Source organism: Mangifera indica, chromosome 6, assembly GCF_011075055.1.
Source record: "Mangifera indica cultivar Alphonso chromosome 6, CATAS_Mindica_2.1, whole genome shotgun sequence".
Classification (NCBI taxonomy): Eukaryota; Viridiplantae; Streptophyta; class Magnoliopsida; order Sapindales; family Anacardiaceae; genus Mangifera; species Mangifera indica.
Genome location: NC_058142.1, coordinates 3393031 through 3417179, shown reverse-complemented (window position 1 = coordinate 3417179; position 24149 = coordinate 3393031). Strand labels below are relative to the sequence as shown.

Below are 24149 nucleotides of genomic sequence, written 5' to 3'. Positions count from 1 at the left end.
TGAGATGATAATATATAAATAAATTAATAACCTTACATGCCTAATATGACTCTATTTATGAAGAGTAACGGGTAGCATTTATCCATTCAAATTGTCTAAATTTTAATAGAGTAATTTTAAAATAAAAATAAATAAATAATCATTTCAACCAATCACAAATTACTATCTTAATATGTATAAATAAATTTACATAATTTATTTATTCACGCAATTTTATTCATTTTTGAAGATGGCGAGTCCACTGCTTTGTTTGTTATTCAATAAACCATCAGAATAATTAATTAGGGGTCTGTTAACAATTCGCCAAAACCTGAACATTATATCAGCAAGGACATGTTTCCATTTTAAAAAATAAAATTATAAATATAAGAATTATCAAATAAAGCTCTCAAAATAAAGATGGAACTCATATGGGACTTATAATAGTGAATCTCAACAAAGCCTCGTGTTAATAAATGCCTCCAGTGCACAACATATACAAAAAAGTTGCACTCAAAATAAAAGTTTTTAAGAATACAGGAGTAACAAAAGCCGGACTCAAGCAATCACCAAATCTTCATACTATCCATGGCTAACGGCATGTACAACCTAAATCCACAGATGAGATTATCGATGCGTTACCCTTCTGGGTGTATTATCATAGAGCAGCCCTCATTGCTCCTCGTGCAGCCTCACGTTTCATCTCAGCAGCTTTACCACTTCCACGGAAATACAAGTATACTTGCTGCAAATTACAAAAAAATACAGATGCTAAACAAGCTAAATATATGTGTGCACTGCACATAGCGTGAGTTTTACCAGAACTAGGCTAAGGAGGAATTAAGCTACAAACGGACCTGAAGGACTGAAATGCTGACCAGTGTTTCAATGACGAATAATCCAAATCCAACGAAGTAGAATATCTATATGAGAAAAAAAAAATTATATAATTAACCCTCAGCTATGTAAGCACTATTCTGTACATTATCATGTTCATAGCCACATTCTATAGATTTGGTAAACAGATAAATAGTAGAGGGAAGAAACTTGTTATTTCCAATTCATATCAGTTAGCTTATCTGAAAATATAAATCTAGGCTAAAGACTCTCACCCCAACCAAAGCATGGTCGCCTAGAACATCTATTGCAGCCAGAATACCCCTGTTCCATCCAGTAAGAAAATCATCATCCGTAAATAGAGAACCTCGTTCATATAATGAAGATTGTAACTCATTTTAGGTTTTGACAACACCCTCAAGCACTAAAGAGTAACTTACGTGAGAGATTTTCCTTTGAAAAATATAGGAGGAGCAACTGCAGCAACTATGCAAAAGCCAATGTGGAGCTGAGAGCAGGGAAAAAAATAATTAGGCAACTTCCACTTGCTAGTCGCTAGGCGGAACTATAATTAGTGGTACAAACGAAATTACCAAATAAAACAGGAAAAACCATCCAAACTTCAAAGCACTTTCATTCCTGCAGAAGGTGCATAATGTGAACACATCAGCAAATATCAGAGAGAATTAACGTAAGAGCAAGTTTATCAACAACTATACAAGTTCAAATTATTGGCATTTTAAGTCCATTGCCCATTCATTTCAGGTTGAGACAGTATGCACGGTTCACCTATTGCCATTCCAACTAAAATATATACCAATATTCTAGCACAGAAGATAAAGCCATTTAAACAGAATAAACATTTTAACCATTTTTTAGTGAAAGTGACAAGCCAACAGCAAAGACAGAACACAATGATTACATAATATTAGAAACAATATTATGGCAGTTGCCACTCCCATGATCCCAACTAAGCATACAGTACTTCTTTGTAAGAATCCAACATGATTTCTGAGCTTCACAAACAGACTTTGCTTTGTAGGCTAAGCAACACAAATTGGGACATGGGACTTATTTTTAGAATAGAAAACAAATGAAAACTTGAGGGAAAAAAATTTCACGTACCTAAAAGCACGATACAGAGGACGATACCACAGCACATAGGCACCAGGAACCCCAGCTATGAAGTAAATAATGGCAAGGAACCATATTTTTACCCCTACAAAAAAAATTAAAAATAAAAGAGGCAAAATCCATGCTTTAGAAAAAAGAATTTTATCCTCGGGAAGCTTCACACTGGGTCATGAAAGTAAGCTAACCTTCGCCTTTGATCCATGCTGTAGTAACAGCTATGACATTCCAGAAAAGACACAGAACCAATCCTACATAAAAAATAATAATAATTATCACTGAACAAGGGCCATCTTCCACAACATAAAGCATATTTCTATGAAAAGAGAATCTTTGACGGTCACACTACAACAGAACAATCAATGCAATTAATCATACAACAAATTCAATATTTTACAGAACATGCACCAGGTTCACACATACACCCTGAAAATATTTGGAATCACTTTTTCTATCCACAAATGCCAGCAAAAAATTGACATACCTAAAAATGTAGCAAATGCGACATACTGCAACCTTTGTAGATGGATTGGTATTTCATTTGCAATATCATGATGAATAATTGGGAAAACTGGTGGCCAATTTTTCTCCTCAAGTACAATTCCGGCTGCATAACAGAAAGGAGAAAGGAAAGTTATGATTACATGCAGAACTAAGAAGATGATTAATCTTTAAAAAAAGACGTCCATGACATTTGACACAGCAAATCAAGAGCCAACTTGGAAGCATTATAGTTTACCCCTGACATAGGGTGATTATATAGTGATTTATTGATAGGAAACAAATGGTATGGGTAATGATATATCAATTGACCTCTATACTGATAAGTCAAATTTTTTGGTGTTTAAACAGTCACAATAAAAAACAGATTGGCTTTTACCAAAGGACAGCAGAACCAACTGACATTTCAGATCTCAATGGGGTAGGAAATATCCCATTCAAAAACCAGTGGGAAGCCTACATGTCATTAGGTTATCAGAATATAAACAATCAAATCAAATTACCTCGTGCTGCAGCTTCTTCTTTCCGTCTTACCTCCTGCAAAATAACAAAAACAGAGATTAGGGGAATTCTAGTTGCACCAGCTCAACTAGATGATGAATCAGTACTAGTATAAAAGTAACACAATCAGTTTGACAGTATTGCAACACCTTTGGACAACATTTAGGTGTTAACATGTTAGGCCAAAGAGACATGGATAGAAATAATAAAACAGAGCATCATGGCCTGAGACTTAACAGAGGTTGTTACTGTTGACACAATAAAGAAGAAAAGGTGTTTAATGTAGCAACAACATTTGGTCGCATTAAGGCGTAGTTAAGAATCTCGTGAGAACATATTACTTTATCCCTAAATCCAAAAGATTCTTTCCATTTTAGTACCAGTTCACTCCAATATTACCAAGGAAATGCATTGCACACTTTAGATACTATATTTATAGCATATAGTGGTCAGCTTTGGTTGATATGACAGAGTAGGCTCAACAATGACTTTATTTAGTTTATATAACAAACACATTAATTGTGCAGCAAAAGAATCACATGCGCATACAATTGCCTGTTTGACAAATCTCCAATGTGGGACCCCTAAAATGTGTTTATCCATTGTCAGAATAAGTATACCATCTAGATGTAAATTATATCCATAATGTATTTCCTGACATTCAAAGAAAACATGGTGTTTCAAAAAAGAAAATTGTTAGATTATCTAATGGGTATTCAGACTCTCTACAGATTCATGGGTTTTATAAACAAAAAGGGGGAAAAGATGACTAAAATAATGGATTCAATAAAAACTTGGGGGACCACAACTGCCACCCATGACTTTATAGTATGCTTGACCCAAAATTAAAAAATAACAATTTCACTTTGTAGCACCATGAGTCAATCATATATATCAGAATACAATATTTAAAATTCCACCAATAACAAATACCTGCTCCCGTCTTTTTAACTCAGCCTCTTTAGCTTGAAGTTCCTTCTCTTTCTTCTTCAAGTCCTACATTTAAAATAGACTATTAGAGGTATTGACATCAAGATTAATAATAGCTCATTACAGAAAATATGAACTCATTTCCACAGTCTGAAAATTAGGTCTCACAGTAGCTGAACCAAGAGGAATGTCAACTGGTACATCCCGATCATAATTGAAACCAGCCGGTTCAGGAGGCAGGGGTGAAAGCCTTGAATTTGCTGCAGGTGGAACACTTCCAGAATTCTGAAAATTTAGCAGAATTGGAACAAGAAATAGCTCAAATACCAAATACCAAATGACATTAGAATGGGAGGAGAGACTGAAAATGGCATGAGAAAAGATATTCAAATAATATGAATAGTTCTCTTATTCGCCACAAAAAACAAGGGAGCACATGGACACACACAGAACACAGACAATTTCTCCTAATTATATTGATATCAATAATGTCCTAATTCCACTGGCACATAGATAATCACTCAAGGGGGAAAAATCGATGAGAAATACATGGGAAAAAATTTTCTTACAGTTGTAAAAAATGCACCTCCCCCAAACTTTGACTGGCCCGATGCTTTCCCCCTAACAGCTGGGTCCTGGTAGTAAAATGAAATTAATGAGGAGCATCCATATTTTATTTGCCAAAATAAAACTACATACTTCTTTTAACACCAAAATAATTTATTTAAAGTAAGGCATCTTTAAGTAACTAATATAGCCAAGCATTCACATGCATATCACATCACTATTCTACCAACATCAGAAACAACATTACATGGACATCTGTTAGTCGAACGTGCAAGTACACCATGTAATTTAACTTTTTCCCTCATTGAACTCTGTCTGAATATAATTCATATAACTGCACATAGTCAGCTTCTGTCTATAATTAACTAAGCACATTTATTTTAAGTCTCATATATATCATCACCATAGAAACTTTTAGAATACAACATGGTACCATAAAACAAGTAAATTTATTCCTGTCATGTATATATTATTTTCTCTCATCTATCCAAACAACCAATATGTGTGCTAATTAAAAGAAAAGAAGATTTACAGAACATGAAATCATATTAACTTGTTGAACGGTATACAATCTCTCAATGGACATGGCTTTATAAAGCAAAATCTCAATCACAATAGATATGAAAGCTTCCCAATTTAGAAACACCTTTTCAATAACTTCCTGACATGATAAGCTCTTACAAAGATAAAAAAATTCAAGACTTAAAACCAAGCAAACCCATAAACAGAAAATAAGATAACAGCTAGGAGTATGAAAATTAAATTACAAAAACCAAAAATCAAACAACAGATTCATCAAGCCTCCAACTGTGGTAATGAAAGGCCTCTAGAAACTACAAAGAAAAACTTGTGCCCACTTTCAAAAACTATCAATTCAGAACCATTTCACACTATTACAAAACCCTCCAGAAAGGACGCTAAGCTCAGTACTTATTCCCCAAAGAAATCAACAGATCCAATTCAACAACACATAGCCCAACTACACTTACCCACTAACATGACCTTAAAATTCATTAATTCACTCTAACGTTGGCTCCACACATAACACCCAGCACAAACAAACCGGATCTAATAATTCAAACCAACCAAACCACTTCACTACCTTTACCAATTACAAAATCAACCAATCACCAGCAACAAAAACCCTAAACTTACAAAATCTAAAAAAATAATGAAATACTAGCTTCAAATTGAAATAAAAAGTCAAAAGATACATAAAAGAATACGAAGCTTACAGCGAAAGGATTCACTTCTTCTTCATCGAAAGGATTGCTATCGTAACGTCCGGCCATCACAAGCGGTTTTTTTTTTCTTTCAGTCTTCAGAGACAGATTGAACTGAAAAGAAGTTAGCACACCCTTTTATAGGAAGATAAGAATTAACTAAAAACAAAAATACATAACTATGGGGAAAAAAATAAATAAAAGCTTCTTGAGCAAGGAATTTGAAAGGCCTTACTGTTTGGATGAGGAGAAAACTGAAAGCTTTTTTTTTTTTTTTTTTTTCGTTTTAGTTTACAAGATGAAGTGGTTGGAATTGTGAATGGTAAAACTTATGCGCGTTTTGAAAATCGGAATGTCGATTTGAAGGGAGTACATAAACGACATGAAGGGTATTATGGTAAATCGATAATTACTATTAGTCAAATATTTGATTTTGAATTATTTAAGAGCTGATATTGGCGTAGAATTGGGGGTTAGAATTTTAGTATTATGAAAATTCTTGTGTTTTTAACTGACTTTGATGTAAAAAGATGTTTTCTTTTTTTATTAATTTAAACAAATATTAATTACGTAATTTTATATATAAATAATGATATATTTTATATAATTAAATAATTTAAAATAAAATAATATTTAATTATATAATAATATATTATTATTTATATATAAAATTATAATAATATATTATTATTTATATATAAAATTATAAATATATATTAAAAAAATATGATATAATGTATTAAAAATATTCTTATGTTCCTTTTTTTATATTATGAAAGTTCTATGTATCATGTAGTCAATTATTGTGATGTAATCACATAATAAGTTACTTTAACATAGTGTGTTTTTTTTTTTTAGGGCCAAATGACCATTTTCTATCCAAGATTTGGTGCAAATCTAATTTTTTATTCATTAATTATCAAAATTTTAAATATTTATTTATCTGTTAAATTTTATTGTTATTATCAAAAGTAAAATTATCATTTATAAAAATTTACACATTTTCACCTCCAAGTTTAAAAACTAACAAATTTTCTCTTTATCCAAGGTTTGAAAAATCAACTTTTACCCCTAAAATTTTTCTAGGATGTTGGTGGTGCCCAAAGGCTATGGCACAACAACGTTCTCTCTCCTTCTTCGTCAACCCTCTTCTATTCTTGGTTAACCTTGACCAATGAGAGTTGGAGACGAAGATATTCTTTTGTCTTTTTATGAATATGATAATTTGTCTTCATCTTTGATAAAAATAATTTTGTTTTCAGATGAAGACAATACATCGTCCTTGTATCTTAAAAGATGACAATGCGTCGTCTTTGTCGAAGATGAAAATGAATCGCATCTTCGTTTGAAGATAACCAATTCATCTTTGTCGAACAATGGTAGTCGAAAATAAAGTGTCACTGAGAGAGAAGTTGGGAGGGAAAGAGAATGGCACCAACATCTAGAAAAACTTTAGGGGGAGATAAAGTTTTTCAAATTTTGGGTAAGGGAAATTTGTTAGTTTTTAAACCTAGGGGTGAAAATGTGATAAATTTTTAGTTTTTTTAAATATTTTTGTTAAATAAATTTTACCTCTTACAGTAACAATAAAATTTAATAAATGAATAAATATTTAAATTTTCAATAGTTAGTGGATAAAAAGTTACATTTACATCAAACCTTAGATGAGAAATAGTCATTTGGATTCTTTTTTAATAAAGTTATGCATACACATTTTTATATATAATTTGAGTTTATACATAATATGATATTATGTGATTAAATAATTTTGAATTAAAAATATAATAATATATTATCTATATATTCAAACTATATATAAAAAATCATATAATCAGATAACAAAAATCCCCACCATAAAAAGATAATCTAATTAATATTTATATTCTCTAAATATGGTACAGAAACAAGATATTAAACAATTAAATATCTGATGCACAGTCAATGGTCTCTTTTGTCTGATTTGCAATCAAATAAACTGAGACTCAGAGCTTTAAATTTGTCGAACTCGGATGGCATTTGTATTAGAATAAATCACATGTCCCCCCAAGATACGGCCCAAAAACCTTTTCAACCTTCAATAGCATAAAGAATTTTTTTTTTCCCCTAGAAAAGATAGGGACAAAATACGTAATTTAATCACCTATAAATTTAGAAAAAAAATTGAAAATAACACTTTTTAAAGATTTAACATTAACATTTTAAATATGACATTTTAACATTTTTTATGTTTTTGAAAACTTTTTTTTAAGTATCTAAAAAAAAGTTGTCACTAAATTTTACTATCGTTATTGTCATCAATCAAACCATAAAATAAAGGCTATTAAGAATGATAAGACATGTCAGTTTGAGGCATGGTAAAGAATAGAGAGAGGTCAAGCCATATTGTGAAAGGAGATCATAGAATGGCATTATTAATTTTGAACTTCAGTAATCGAAGGTTTCATTAGCCAAATGAGTTGAAAGTAGCTATAATATCATAATAAAGAGTTGAAAATGAAGATATCAACATTAGGAATGAATTTGGAAGTCGCATAAGCATCATGGATGTGTCTTGAAAACTGAGAATAACAACTACGATTTGGTTGTCTCTAAAGGAAAAGAGAGTAAATGTGAAATGAAAAGAGAAAAATAGGGTTTTAAATAAATATGATATTTAAGGGTTTATTTGAAATTTTTATTAATTTGGGTTTAAATAATAATTTTGAAAAGAAAATAATTAATGATAAATTTGTAATTTAACATAGCGATATTCTACTACAACTTTCTTCCATTGGTTCGGCGGGAAATTTCTTTTATGCCATGGGGTAGAATAGTGTTTTGGAGCGAAAAAATGTAATTTACAATTCATACCCAATTACTCATGCATTTATTCATATTACACCAAAAACACAGGGAATTAATATACTCAATCAGATGATTAAAAAATGGAATTGGAAAAGGGCTAGAGCAAAATGTGAAATGCGAGAAGAAAAATATGATATTGAAAGAAATTAAATAATTATCAAGTATCGAAGCCAAGCTACAAAATCTAAATTACATGTATTGACGATGAAGATGAGCCCAAACTAGATCAACTCATTCATCTTTAAGACTTTCTGTTCTGTGTCTGCCGCTTCTTTGAAACGGATCGACCCAGGCTTTGTCGTCTTCGACGGCTTTCTTCCACCGTTTTTTAAACATTTCAAGTTCCCACGTTGATTGCCTTCGAATCTGCTCATTCAAATTATAAAGGGGGGTGAGAAAGGAGCCTCAGGGACGGTTCATGAAATCGTCCCGGCTTTAAAGTTCAGAATCTTAAACAGAACAATGAAGTTATGAGCACATACTTAGTGTAGCAAGCTCAAAAGTTGGTTCAGATCGATTTACTTTAGTTCAAATTCATTTAATTTTAATTTAAATTGAGTTTCAATAAGAAAATTCAACTCATTTTAAAATCAAACAAAATTTACACTAGAAAGAGTTCTACATAGTTTGACTCATAAACTAAATAAATGAGTTGATTCAATTTGAATTTAAGTTGTAATTTAATTTGAATTATATTAAGTTGTAATTAAACGACGTCGTTTTGTCAATAAATTGTGACTTCAAACTATAAATCTAAGTCACATACTCGAGCTATGAATTTAAACTATAAATTCAAACCAAATTCGAATTGAATTATTTTCGTTTGAATTGAACTTGAATCACGCTTAATGTTGGCTTGATGAACTCGAGTCGCACTATCTTTCATTTGAGCTGAACTCGAGTCAAAAAGTGTTCAAACTCAACTTGATTCAATTCATATTCACCCTCCTATCTACTTTTCAATACACAATTGCATACACAGATGATGTACCATATGTGATTGAATAATTTTAAATTAAAGATAAATAACACTTAATCACATGAGAAGACATCATCTGTATACATAATTGTATACTTAAAAAATGTGTATAGATAACATTGTTCTAATCAGAATATGAGTATAAACCTCATTTTCTTACCTCCGCTCGTGGATCAACAGGAGCAGCATGGATTTTCTGAATATAGGGATAGAAAATCAATCAAAAATGAAATCAGAATGTATATAGAACTAAAATATAACAATGAATGAAAATAGTTGTGGCTTAAAGTTTACCTTAATTAACTCTTTAGGTTTAGTAGCCTGTAAATTGGAGAGAAACTGAGTTAGAATGGTGAACGATTACCCAAACGAGATACAACAAAATTCATGAGGTTAATTTGGAGGAACTGAAAATTGCCACCACAATTCCTGTATCTAACGCTTCAAATTAGTACCTTTCTTGGATCACTAAATTTAGATGTGAAAATCAATTATATAGAACAAAGCAGTTAACAGAAAGGCAGGGCATGACATAAACTGATACATTTCTAGTTTCAACCAGTGGCAGCAGCAGAAAACCCTAACGTAGCTTTTCAATACGGTTTTTATGCTTGTTGACAGTAACTTTAAATTTAAAGTTTGTACATTACAACATCTGACGCAATTTGAATTCTAGAAACACAAAACAATATAAGTAACAAAGCGAAGGAGTACAAGAGCACAACTATTAAAACAAAAAGAAGAATGCAAAGCAACCAGAAATGACCTTTTTTAAAGGCGGCCCTCCACCCAGAGTTTGTATGCCCTGATGAACGACATACTCACTATCAATGATACCAACATTTTTTGTGCGATCACCCTGTATGATGCCAATATCATCAGTGAATAATCTGATTCAGGTTGTATTGTGTTGAAAAATAACACTAGAAAATCAGCACAAAATTATCAAATAAGCTAGATTTTTTCAACTGCTTTATTTTTTCATTAATAAGAATAGAAAAAGCACCAACTCAAAATACCACAAAATGAGAGCAGATAAAAAATGACATTTGACAACCAATGACCTTGAAGAATACTTCATTCAAGGATCACAGTACATATCCTCCCATGTCGAAGAGATGGCTTTAAGGATCTAAAAAACATTGTTTCTCACTTCAACCTTATGAAAGCAAGGATTTGGGTGGACCCTTGTATTTCAAAATTGCAAGGAAAATGATTGTTCATTTTTTCACTGCAAATCAGTAATTCTAATTCCTAAGTGCATTTTAATCCAGAGGCGAGAAAATCTGAAGTGGGAAATATGGTACAAGATGACATCACTGATAGTGGCAATGATATTAGGGGCCTATTAGCAGTAGCAATAGGAATTGTTGATAATGCCAGCAACCACAATAACAAATGCATGTGAAGATGGTTACAGTAATTCTGTACCAACATTTTGGTGATACCAATGGTTATGGGCATAGGGATATGATTGCCTTTTGGCGAATAAGCAGTCTATTCAGGGTAGTTGTCTCTTTTAGAAAACAACTCAAATTCATAAAATACATCTTTTTAACCTTTTTTACTCATTTTTTATAGTTCTTTGATCCTAAAAACTCCCGTACAATACAGAATGCAAAATATGGCCTTTCCAAGCTTTGCATGAAATGCTTAAGCACAACAAGGAAGCACGAGTACTGAGCCAAAACAAAATAAATTTAAAAAAAAAAACTTAATTTATTAGCAGAGAAAAACAAAACTCAATTCATTCAAGACAATGGTAAGGAAGAGATGAAGAAATCATCGTTACCCGAAAATCTAGTAACAGTCCCATTAATCATTGGTCTCATATAAAATAAGTCAAAAGAGGGGAAAAAAAAATCAATAGGGCTAAACTTTATTCAAAGATATCTAAGGAAATCTCACCTGTGCACAATATCCAAGTTTCATATCCATTCCCCATCCATGGACAAGATCATTCTGAACAAAAGAAGAGACAGCTCTGTCAAAATTTATTGAAATAGAAAAGAGAATGACATTTGAAAGAACAGTAACACTCAAAAAGCAGACATTATAATGGAAACAGAAAAGAATATAAAAATCATATTAAATGATGGTATTGAGAAGGGAAGCTTCATCTAATAGATATGACAAAAGACAAAATGGCAACCAGATCTAATTTCTCCTTAAGATCATGCAGCCCTTTCTCCTCCGTGTGGAAAAGACCAGGAATTTAATCTATGGACTCATCATTAACATTATTTCTCCTTTCGGTTAGCGAAAATTGGCATACTTATAATGTTGGATGAATGTAATTTACTTATTTCCCAAAACTGTCTCTTTCTGTCTCCAAAATGGTAACAACCATCCTATTTCCTGGATTGTCATTCAAGAATCAGGTGGAGTCAATAACATGTTACATTAGCATCAATTAACATGGCTCTCCACCACAGAAACACACACGGCCACAGGGAAAAAGGAATAGTGACTATAGAATTGTTAACAATGTGCGTCTTATCATTTAGTTAGGGAGATGAAACTGCCCAAATACACGTATAATACATATACTGACTTGATAAATGTCAAACATGAAAATAAAAAAACACAGGTTACATAAATTTTATAAGTGAAAACACCTAAGGGTGCACACAAGATGATGATTGGCTCTAGCTCAACTTGAGTTGCGAGCATATATATAGAGCTCAAACTCAAGACAACAATGACTATCTCAAGCTTGGCTCAAAAAAAATTATATTTTAACCCTTAATTTTCAAAAAATAATTTTATACCCCATACCTTATACGTTTGTCAATTACCACTTATATTCAAAGTTAAAAACTATGACTTTAAGGGTGTAAGGACAAATTTTGAACCTTTTTGGGTCTTACAGATATATTACACAAGTTGAGCCATGAGCATGCAAGCTCACTAAACCAATCAATATCAAATTCAAGCTCCACTAGAGAGCTGAACTTGATTTGCTTAAAGTTGCTTGGCTTGTTCGCAGCCCTATAATACTACCCCTAAGTAACAAAGAGCAGATATCACTAAAAATTTAGCTAAACATTTGAGAAATCATAGATGAATAAAAAAAAAATCCCATAAATTCTGCATCTTGCCCTTGCTCTTAAATCAAGCAAAAATAAGCTGTTAATCTAATATCCCACTGGTCTAAGACTTAGATCCAAAAATTAAGGTTCCAAGATTAAACGTTTAACAGTATGCTCATTTGCAAATACGTTATCTACTTTTTAAAAAATGCTTACAGATGCTTGCTCAAGTTATGACATCTTATTTGGTCCAGAGATCAAATATATAATTACCTGTATAAGATGCCAAGCACAAAACCAAGCAGATCTTGAAAAAACTGGAGCCATACCTTCCACAAATCTGCAATACATAACAAAAAATAGAGAAACAAAATTCTTGTCAGCATCTAAAATCTGATGCAAGAAATCCTACAACATATTAACATCACCATTTATGCTTGAAACCAACTAGAAAGGTGGATTGCAAGTGTGTATTGCATAGTGTATCATGTATTGAAGAAGAAATAATGTCAAGAAGCTAGGAAGGCAATGCCCAATACTACAAGGTCCACAAACCCCAACCACTCCCTTACCCCACAAAAAGTGAAAGACAGAGAATGGAAAAAGGAAAACTGTGGAATCCCTAGGGCAATAGCTTACCCAGTGCAAGGTGGCCCCTCACTGTCCTTGGTGCATTTCACACTGCCTTTTGAATCATAGACTCTTCTGCATTCAAGAAACACTTTTCATGTAAGCATTAAAAGTTCTAAAATGTAGATTCTTATCAACAGTTATTAGTACCATCTTATCACCTATGAAACTTCTTTCTTCTTGAACGAATAGTAAATTTATGATGTATATTTGTTGAATTTGGATCCAAAGCTGGCTGTGATATCTCGAATCCTTCTGATTTCACAATTTCTAGGTATCTGAAGGAATAAAAAAGGTGCCATTAACCTATCAAATAGCTCCTGTTTTGGGAATACAAGCTAGCCTTAAAACCAAAAAGAAAACCTTTACTGAATATAACTAGATGTGATGAATTTGAAAGATCCTTTTCCACTTTCCCCATAGGGATAGAAAGATGGTCCAAAAGCAAAAAATTAAAGTGCAAGTGCACTGAGTCATTAATCAGAGTAATAAATCTCATTCTTTGAAGACATTAAAGTGCTTGAAATTGTATATTAAATTATGTATTGAGATGCTGTAGCCCAAAAAAGACAGTGCATATTAGGATACCTGACTCATGGGTAGAAAAAGTCTAACAAGTTAAGCCAAAAGAGGTTGGGATTTGGAAAGACTTTCAACAACAAAATCATGTCAATTGCTACTAAACAAGGGACATCAAAATCAGCTTCAAGGCTGAAATTCAGCTTTTAAAAAAACCAGGACCTACACTAGCAAAAATTTAAAGTCAAAATCTTTCAGTATCTGGGGGTAAACAGCATCAGAAATCTAGTTATTCAACCTTGAACCTTATAATTCCTCTGTGAAACTACAATAATGCACCCACTATAATATTCGATTTTTGGAGGCAAACAACAATTGAAAATGACAATACAATTATTTGCACCTTCCTGGATCAAAGTTCTCCACCCCCAAATCTTCATCCCACAGAAATATGTAGTCATAAATGGACACAACATCCGGATGCAGAAAGCGTTTTGCAAACCACCTGAAAAGAACAACATGCCACTCCCAAAATATACCCAAATTAAAAAAAAAAAAAAAAGGAAGAGACACAAACAAAGCAAAGAATTGGCACTATCAATGGAGAATATTAGACAGACTAATTGAATCCATTCAAAATTAAAAATGTGTTAGCACAGGACGTAACCTTTTACATATCTAGGCTGAAGAAAACAAAAAATGACATTAATCATTCATTTGAAGATCTTTAATTTTTTGACAGGAAACATTAATTAACATATTAGAAACGACCAATAAAAAACTTTTGTTAAACCTTTGTGTTGGTAACATAACCTAATGGTTCATCTTTCAAACGAGAAAAATTAAGATTAGAACCGTTATATCCTGTGTCAGTATGAGAGTTTATAATTCACTGCAAGAGTCACAAAACCTATTTGTGAAACAATCACACAATTTCAGCTAATGATTCACAATATTTGACATTGGAAAATATTTAAATATTAGACAAACTTACCATTTTGTTTGGTTTTGAGCAACTATGTGTATAGCCTTATCACTCCAGTCAAGATTCCACCATCCATTTATATTGCCATCATAGTGGAACAGAATAATGGTAAAATTCTCAGGAAGAAACTGAATTCAATGAAATTAAACAAAGAATGTTAAACTCCATAGGATATCGTGCATTTCAAATCTCAAAATTTAATACCTTTTGCACAATAGAATCAACATTGTCCTTCAGCTTGATACCAACTGGAATTGCCAGTAAGTTACAATTGCCAGAAACATGAAGCTGTAACATGAAAGCCGCCACATGCCACAGAAAATAGTAAACTATGTGATAACTTTGCAAAATTAACACATGTAGATAGATGAAATGATATTATTAGATTTCTGCAAAACATGTATTCATATATATAAAAAGAATACATAAATGCAATATTAAGACAGAACACCAAAAGTTTATAATCATTCCAGACAATATAGGATCAAAATCTAACCTTTGACCGTGTACTATTTGTTGACCATAGAGGCTTTAACTCCAAATCTGATCTAGCTTGTATGATACCATGTGGCAAACCTTTTAACTTCTGGGAAGAAAATCTAAACTCCTAGATCAGAACAAACAAGGTATTTCAGGATATCATCGAAAAGAAAGGGCATACATACAGTTCAATCATACATGGAATAAGATACAATCAAATCAGTTTCTAAAGCTTGTTTATTAATAATTGAATTAATTCCATACACTTTACCTTTACTGTGTCAAAAGGATTCAATATTGATTCCATCTGATTATAGGAGGAAAGAAAATATATTAGAATTCAGCAGCAGGACAAAAGCAGCATTCATAACATACAAAAAGCTGAGTCAATTTCAAATATCAGAACAAGGTGGTTACATGTCCTAAGGGTTATCCATGACAAAAACCAGTGATATATGACTATCATAAACTTAAATCAGTTCCAAGACATACACATCGGATCATAACTAAGCCACTTTAATTGAATGAATTATCATAATGGTTAAATTAAGTTTTACTTTAGGAAACATTATACAATTATTCCATTTAATTCATTAGTGCAATCTGCAAAGTTATTATGTACTTTCCTGAATGAAAATTTACCAGTAGAAAATATAAGCAGTGTTTCAAATCCGTCATTTATAGATTTGAATACATGTTATCAAATAACTGCTGAGACAATTATACCTCTGTTTGTTTATACTGATAATATGTGGTCCTATATACAATGAACAACATTACTGTACAAATAATTCCCATAAGCTGCACTTGCTTCATCTTGACTCCACATTTTACCTGCACAAATGGAATGGTTATATGTTTAGAATAGAAATACCAAATACCAAATACACATACGTATCGAGATCACAAGATTATTCAGACATCTATATTCCACCAAGCTTCTCTAAAACTTAATAAAAATATAAGTGAAAAAAACATAATAAACAAGAGAAGGCCTTCGGCCATACCCCATCAGAGAAAGAATTTCTTCTGAGCAATTTCCATGGCCTATCGGACTTCATAGACATCGGAGGTTTCTATACTACCCACATTAGAAGCTGTGAGGAACAATACAAAGTTCATTAGAAGCAATTTTGTACAATTTTCAGTAACAACCAATTCTACTTCCCTCTTCAAAACATAACTTTGTATTAAAATATTAAAATACTCAGAACAAAAATCCAATCAATCAGAGGAGCTCTGACAATATTTAACAATTTTTAGGCTTAATTTCAACAAGCAAAAATCTGGCTCCATCACTGCTGTTCAGAGTAATTACTATCTTCTCTTTCTTCAGCCTCAGTCTCCTCAGCAAGTTGACCAAAGTTTAGTCGTTACATATCAAAAATTGTCAAAACAAATGCCTCACGCAAGCACACGAAGTGAATTTTCAATCTAACATTTTTTTTTTTTTAAGTTTTTCAAGTGCAATACAGCATGTGTTTTTTGTGTTTAGACGGTCTAAAAGAGTAATCTAGATCTCACAGCTCATTAATCACTTCTGAATTAAAAATTGTAAAATCATGCAACAATAGCTTGAAAAACTTCGAAGAAAGCCCAGATACTTTAATATTCAGTCAATATTTCACTTCATTCAACTCAATTAAATAAAAAAACGATGTACTTTTCAAAATAAAATACAAACAAATAGCTTACAATCTCCGAAAAATTAGAAGTCTTTTCCAAGAAAAAAATATACAACAAAAAATTTTTTTAAAAAAAACTCCAGACCATTTCACTACATCTAGCTTCAAAATCTCAAGTCCATAACAAACATCATCTCCAAATTTCGACAATAAATTAAACTTATTCTCAAGTCTCAACACTTGAAAAAAAAAAAATCAATGCTCTCGCAGCCACTACGCACGCAAACCATAACGAATCAAATTCAAACACCATGCACAAGCTTCAGTACCTGGAAAGAATGGAAAAGACAATCGAGATGCAGCTGCAGAACAACAATGGCCGTCGGATTCGATCACCAGAAATGGATTACTGAGAAGGCGACTATAATCTCTTAGGAGTGTCGAAGCGGAGAGAAGACTAATTTTTAATTTATAGAAGAAAAAAAAAAGGAAAAAAGGTAAAAAAAGATGGATCAACGAGTAGCTGTAGGAGTCGCCACGTTTCAAGGAAGCTGAAAAGCTCTGTTAGTTTTATTTTATTTTTAATTTTTAGCTATTTTATTTTACTTAATCTCGTAATAAATCGGAGACAAGAAACGATGGCAATGAGTTGTGAAGAAAGAAAGTAATTCAAACGACAACTGTCTTTCTCAAATCATTAGTGCTTAGGGCAAAGCTACGTTAGTGGGATTTTTTTTTTTTTTTTGGTTATAGCTGTCTATTACCAAGTCCAAAAAATCAAATTTGTCTCTTTTTTTAAGGCCAAACCACTATGTCCCACCCAAGGTATGCTGCAATATCAAGTTTCCACCTTTTAATTATGAAAATATCAAACACCCACTCATGGTCAGTTAAATTTAACGAAACCCTAACTCTTGAAAATTTAATCTCATTTTCTCCCCTAAAAGTTTAAAAACTAATATTTTTAACCTAAGCTAAGTTTGAAAAGATCGCATTTTCCCCCTAGGGTTTAGTTTCCAAACCCTTTCACTTTCTCCGATGTCATCGTCGGTCGTCTCTCCCTCTCGACGGTTTCTCTTCTACCGATAACCCCCTTCAACTCCACCCTCCCATCCAGCGTAAAGAGACGTCGTCTGGGAAGAGAAATCATCTTCTCAGAAGATAAAGACGAGATCGATCTATCTCGTCTTCGTCATCTGAGAAGACGATCATCTTCCCAGATTAAAACTACTCATCTTCCCAAAGGACGACGAGTTGTCTCATCTTTTTCTGGGAAGACGATCATCTTCCCAAACGACGACGACTAGGAAGACGAATTTCATCTTCCACAGGTTCTCCTATATCGATCGAGCTTCCAAATAAGAGAAAAGAGATCGCCAGAAGGAGAGGATGCTTCCGAAGGAAGAGGTCGTCTACAATGGAGCCGGAGATGTAGTCGAAGATTTCAAAACAAAACTCTAGGGTGAAACTGTGATTTTTTAAAACTTAGGCTGGGGGGAAATTTAGTTTTTAAAGTTTATGGGGGAAAATATATTTTATTTTAGTTTATTTTTAATATTATAGAAAAAATAATGATTTTACCCTTACTACTATTAATTTTAACTGCTTATGAGTAGATGTTTGGTGTTTCTATAGTTAAAAGGTAGAAACTTAAGATTCATGCATACCTTGGGTGGGATATAGTCGTTTGGCCCTTTTTTAATCCAAAATATTTTGCCATCCGAGGATTCCGTTTTCTAAAATATCTACCGTCTGTCTAAATATCCAATCTTCCCTTAATTTACCATCCATACGTTGTAATGATTATTTTTAGGTCAAAAGGATCATTCCCATCAGGTTTATTGAAATCACAAAGTAATACTCCTAAGTATTAAAAATAATAATTATTGAAATTAAATTTAATTATTTTTAATATATTACGGTAAAATAATAATTTTATGTGTATAATTTTAATTATTTATAAATAAGAGTTTAATTTTCAATACATAGCAATTTAAGGTTTCAATAAATCTTAAGTGGGAAAGAGTCTTTTGGTGTTATTTTTATTATGTGTTTCACCTTTCTTAATTGCTATTAGGATATACTAATTCAGATAAATTACAAATTAATACATTTTAATATCAAATAACATTTATAAATCTCTAATTAAGGGGTAGTTTTAACAATAAAAGAGCAGTTTATATGTATAATAAAATATAAATTTAAGTTTTTTTTAATATCATAATAAAATCAAAATTTTGATTTATCTAATTCAATAATTATAAAATTAATTATTAAATCTGATATTTATCTTGTTTGATAAGTTATTACCCACTATATATATATATATATATATATATATATATATATATATTTACAAATTATTTACTATTTTCAAACAAAATAATTCATTGTACTTGTTTATTTAAGCACAACAAATGCCAAAACATTTTAATTATGAGCTGTTTGTTGGTTGTTTACATTATATTTATAAGTACTAAGTGGCAAGTTTCCACTGTTTCATTTCCAAAACAATCAACCGATAACTAAAATATTGCCACGTATGGTCCCTTTTTTCGACCATGCGACAACCGTCATTGGTTCCCATAAATATTACTTATTGGCACTTTATTTTATGTTATTTTATATATAAAAAAATATTACATATTATATTATACATATTGTATATTATATATATATATATATATATATATATATATATATATATATATATATATTAATAATTCTAACACAAAATCAATAAAATAGTGTTTAATTAAGTAGGATATATATTGGAAAAATTTTTAAAATATTAATATTAAATTTTCGAGGCAGCTTGCAAAATTAAAACAATGATATTGCACGTATTTTGACTATATTTTATACGAGAAATACATGTACATTACTCAAAGTTTTTTGACTTTCATGTAAATAAATAAATAGTGTTTATTTTCTTTTTTGTATGTTTCACCACTTTAAAAAATTAAGCATGAGTTTTTCTATGCATGCTTATAATCAATTTCCAACAATTTACAGTAATATGTACTAGGCTAAATGACTTTGTCCCACCCAAGATTTGATACAAACCCACCTCTCATTTGTTAATTATCGAAAATTCAAATCCTCACCTTTAAAATTAACTGAATTTATTAATTTTAATAGTTTAAATTAAAAGTTTGAATTTTTAATAGTTAATAGGTGAAAGTTAAGGTTGCATCAAACCTTGGATAGGGAATAGTCATTTGGCCTATGTAATAATAATATAGCATGAATTATATTTCCGAAAATAGTGTTTATCTATAGATTAACTTTTGCTTTGATACAAAATAGCACGAAGTAAATTAAACGTCAAAAGACTTATTTCACCTAATGTTTAATCTATTGTACACTTGTTAACTTTCAAAATTTTAAATATTTATTTGTAATATATTTTTTATTACAATAATAAAGATAAAAACATTATTTAATTAATAATATAAAAAAACTAATTTTTTCTATTTTTTCACTTTAATTTTATAAATAATTAATTTTTTTTAATTTATATTTAAAAGGTTATATTTTTTCTTTGAAGGTTTTTGAAAAGTTGTCTTTTTTTATGGTTTTTTAAATTTTTTCTCTCTTTTTCCACTGTTTTTCAGCCAACCTTCCATAAATTATTCTCAATTGGCAACCGTGCTTCCTATTCCACATATATCATGTGATATCCTCATCGTCAAATGCAATTTGCAAAATTAGATAAGATTTGAGGCTGAGGAATCAAATACAAATAATAATAATAATAATAATAATAATCATGTGTGGTGTACAAGGGACTTAAAGAATGGTGGATGAAAGAATCAAATCCAATGGAAAGGCACCAGTTAATGCAAAACCCACCATGGTCCTGCATTTTACTTATTTTATTAATTTTTGGTGTTCACCTACGACCAACCATTATAAATTGATAAATTGACATAAAATTAAATAGAAATTTTCATTGTTAAAGTTGGGAGCATGTGGGTGGGCGGAAAGTATTTTTAATTTGTTTAATATTGTAGCCGTCTTTGATTTGTTCAGGAAGCATCCCTTACCAGCGGATTTTGAATATGTATGTATAGAGGATTAAACTTGTAAATTTGCTTGAGAATTTAATTAAGGTTAGAATAGACAGCTTAAGAATTTAATTAATGTAAAATTTTAATTAATGTGGATTCAAGATTTGGTGTGAAAATGAGTGGTGCAATCCACGAGGGAGAGGAAGACGCGCAATGGTCAAATTTCTCCGAACGTTTGACATGGGTTTTGTTTAACACGTGTGTCCTGCATCTCGGCCCTTGGGTGAATTAATTTATAAAGGCCAAAAGGCTTGGTTTCACCTCAGGTTAAGTGAAAACTTACAATCTATGCTCTAATTTTTAAAAATTTAAATATTTATTTATAAAAAAAATTATTATTTTTTAAATTTTAAATTAAGGAGTAAATTATTAACATTTTAAATTAAAGAGAGAAAATATAATAAAATTATATAAAGAATGACATATCATTATGTGATTAAAAAGTTTTAAATTAGAGATAAAATAATAAATAATCACGTATAAATATATTATTATTTGTATATAAAATTTTATTGTATTATTAATTATTACAATATTATTAGATAGAGATGAAAATTCAGTTTTTAGAATTGAGATTTCGGCCGTTTCTTCTTAAATAAAAAGAGGATTCTGATAAAAATATAACAAGGACAAAAATGCATATTGTTAAAATTCTTGCAATTAGGGTCAAAAATATATATATTGTCAATCCATCACCTTCTTTTTTACATCTTTTATAAACTTTTATATATTAAATTATCTTAAAAAAAATTTAAATTATTTTAAATATTCTCGACACTTAATAAATATTTACATATTTCTTTAACAAAAATAGAAAAAGAAAAATATGAAAAAATTTTCCTACACAAATGAGAAAGAAAAGAGAAAAAAAAAATCTCTGCAAAAAGAGGACGAAGATTCTCCGTCATCTCTGTATTAGGGATGGAGAAATGTTTTTTATATAAAGATAAAGATTAAGATATTCGACTTTTATTCATCAATTGTTATCTCTAATATAAGATTGATGTTTCAACTAGTTTTGATAGCGTCACATGGATTTTAATATATTTTTAAAATAATATCATTACGAGGAGATTTCATGATATAAAATTAAATATTATTTTTGAGATAAAATAAATGAGATTCAATCTCAAATTGATGCTAAGTTTTCTTGGTCATTCCTGGAGATTATTTGTTTGGAACGCACAATTTAATTAATATTGATAAAATATATCGAAGTGGGTATCCATCAATTGTTATTGAAAATTGAGATGTTACGTTTGAAAATAGGGATGATTAGTGATATTCGGGGAAGGTTGTGGTGACTAAGACATTTACTTAAAACAAAGCGCAGAGAATCTTTCCTTTTTATTGGAAAGTTGGGTATCATTGAATTTAATTTATTACTATGAGATCAGAAAAAATAAATAAATTCGTATAAAATAGTTTAAATAGCGAAATGATGAGATTTGAATATAATTTAAATGATAAAAAAATAAAATTTTAAGAATTAGAGTAAAATTTCTTATATAAGATGAAATGAAAAATTTTGATATGATTATATATTTTATTTTTTAAATAATTTATTTAATAAATTAAATATTTTGATTGTATGTATTATTATTTTGATTGAATATGTAGAAGATAAATGATGATAAAAGGAAATATAATAGATTATTAGAAATGGTGAAAATTCAATCAAATATCATAGATTTTCTATGAAAGTATTGCCATTTTAAAAGAAGTGTTCCTTCACTTGATTACTTTATTAATTTTTAGTGTTCACCAATCACCAACCATTATAAATTGATAAATTCACATAAAATAAACAAGAAAATTTCATTGTTAAAGTTGGGAGCAAGTGGGTGGAAAGTACTTTTAATCTATTTAATATTGTAGGCCTCTTTGATTTGTTCAAAAAGCACAGTTATTAAAGGATTTTAAATATAATAAAATTATGTATATATTTATATTATATGATTGAGTAGTTTTAACTTAAAAATAAAATAATATTTAATTATGTAATAATTATATAAATATAAATATAAATTATATATATAATAAATACATATAATATTTCCCTTAATTAATATAAAATTATAGTTAGTGTGGATTAGAGATTTGGTGTGACATCGAGTGGTGCAATCCAGGAGAGAAGACCAAAGACGCTGTAGTCAAATTTCTCCTAATGTTTGACGTGGGTTTTGTTTAACACGTGTGTCCTGCATCTCGGCTGTTGGGAACTTGGGTGAATTAATTTATAAATAAGAATATTATTTTAGCAGCAGGTTATTATTATTAATGACAAGCTTATTATTAAGTGTAATATTTTGTAAATAAATAATGTATATAATTTTATACATAAATAATATATATAATAAATTATTATTATTATTATATGATTAAATTATTTTAAATTAGAGATAAAATAATATATATAATAATATGTTATTATTTATATATATAATTTTTTTATATTATTAATTATTATAATAATAGTAAATAGAGATGATAATTTGGTTTATGAAATTGGGATTTCAATTGCTTCTTCCCAAATGAGAGGAGGATTATGATAAAAATATGATAGAGATAAAAATAAATATAGTTAAAATCTCAAAAATATATCTCTTCAACCTGTCCTTTCATTGGTTTATTCCTTTATCTATATTTTTATAAACTTTTATATATTTAATTATCTAAATAATTTTAAATATTTAATTATTTTTATAATAATGATAAAAAATGAAAAAAACTTTTTCTACAAATATGGAGAGAGAAAAGAAAAAGAAAAGAATTTAAAAAAAAAAAAAGGAGATAAAAATTCTCCACCATCCTTATATGAGGGACTGGGAAATTTTTTCATACAAAAAAAATGAATAAGATATTTGATCCGTATCCATCAATTTAATTAATATTAATAAAATATTGAGAAGTGGGTATCCATCAATAGTAATTGAAAATAGAGATGTTACGTTTGAAAACAAGGCTGATTAGTTATATTTGGGGGCGGTTGTGGTGATTGAGACATTTATTTAAAACAACGCGCAAAGAATCTTTCTTTTTTATTGGAAATTTGGAACCATAAACTTACCTTTGAACATAATTTATCACTATTAGATGAGAATAAATAAATAAATAAATTTGTAAAACATAGTTTAAATAATAAAAGAAAGAGATTTGAATATAGTTTAAATGATCAAAAAGTAAAATTTTAAGAATTAGAGTAAGAGTTTATATCTCAGATGAAATAAATAAAAAATTATGATACAATTATATCTTTTTAATTTTTAAATAATTTATTTAACAAATTAGATATTTTTATTGTATGTATTGT

General features: G+C 30.1%; 2 protein-coding genes across 5 annotated transcripts; both read right to left on the bottom strand.

Moving 5' to 3' along the window:
• Positions 1 to 394: 394 nt before the first annotated feature.
• Positions 395 to 6055, bottom strand: LOC123218594 (secretory carrier-associated membrane protein 3). Of its 3 annotated transcripts, XM_044640091.1 has the most exons (14): positions 5905 to 6055; positions 5682 to 5783; positions 4449 to 4514; positions 4048 to 4164; positions 3883 to 3945; positions 2952 to 2985; positions 2432 to 2554; positions 2136 to 2198; positions 1942 to 2035; positions 1410 to 1455; positions 1257 to 1324; positions 1092 to 1140; positions 837 to 902; positions 395 to 724 (listed from the first exon to the last, which is right to left on the bottom strand). In XM_044640091.1, the coding sequence occupies exons 2-14, from the start codon at positions 5736 to 5738 to the stop codon at positions 638 to 640; spliced, it is 933 nt and encodes a 310-aa protein (XP_044496026.1). In that variant the 5' UTR covers positions 5739 to 5783; positions 5905 to 6055; the 3' UTR covers positions 395 to 637. The 3 variants fall into 3 exon arrangements, with proteins under 3 accessions (XP_044496026.1, XP_044496028.1, XP_044496027.1); XM_044640093.1 differs by lacking the exon at positions 1092 to 1140; XM_044640092.1 differs by lacking the exon at positions 4449 to 4514.
• Positions 6056 to 8628: 2573 nt separating this feature from the next.
• On the bottom strand, positions 8629 to 17364 carry LOC123219350. 2 transcript variants are annotated; one of them, XM_044641254.1, is made up of 16 exons: positions 17093 to 17350; positions 16146 to 16235; positions 15865 to 15972; positions 15410 to 15445; positions 15155 to 15265; positions 14863 to 14946; positions 14668 to 14786; positions 14077 to 14178; positions 13316 to 13432; positions 13164 to 13229; positions 12798 to 12864; positions 11401 to 11454; positions 10259 to 10351; positions 9787 to 9813; positions 9653 to 9688; positions 8629 to 8879 (listed from the first exon to the last, which is right to left on the bottom strand). In XM_044641254.1, the coding sequence occupies exons 2-16, from the start codon at positions 16203 to 16205 to the stop codon at positions 8745 to 8747; spliced, it is 1215 nt and encodes a 404-aa protein (XP_044497189.1). In that variant the 5' UTR covers positions 16206 to 16235; positions 17093 to 17350; the 3' UTR covers positions 8629 to 8744. The 2 variants fall into 2 exon arrangements, with proteins under 2 accessions (XP_044497189.1, XP_044497190.1); XM_044641255.1 differs by lacking the exon at positions 13316 to 13432 and having other exon boundaries at positions 17093 to 17364.
• Between the last annotated feature and the right edge of the window lie 6785 nt (positions 17365 to 24149).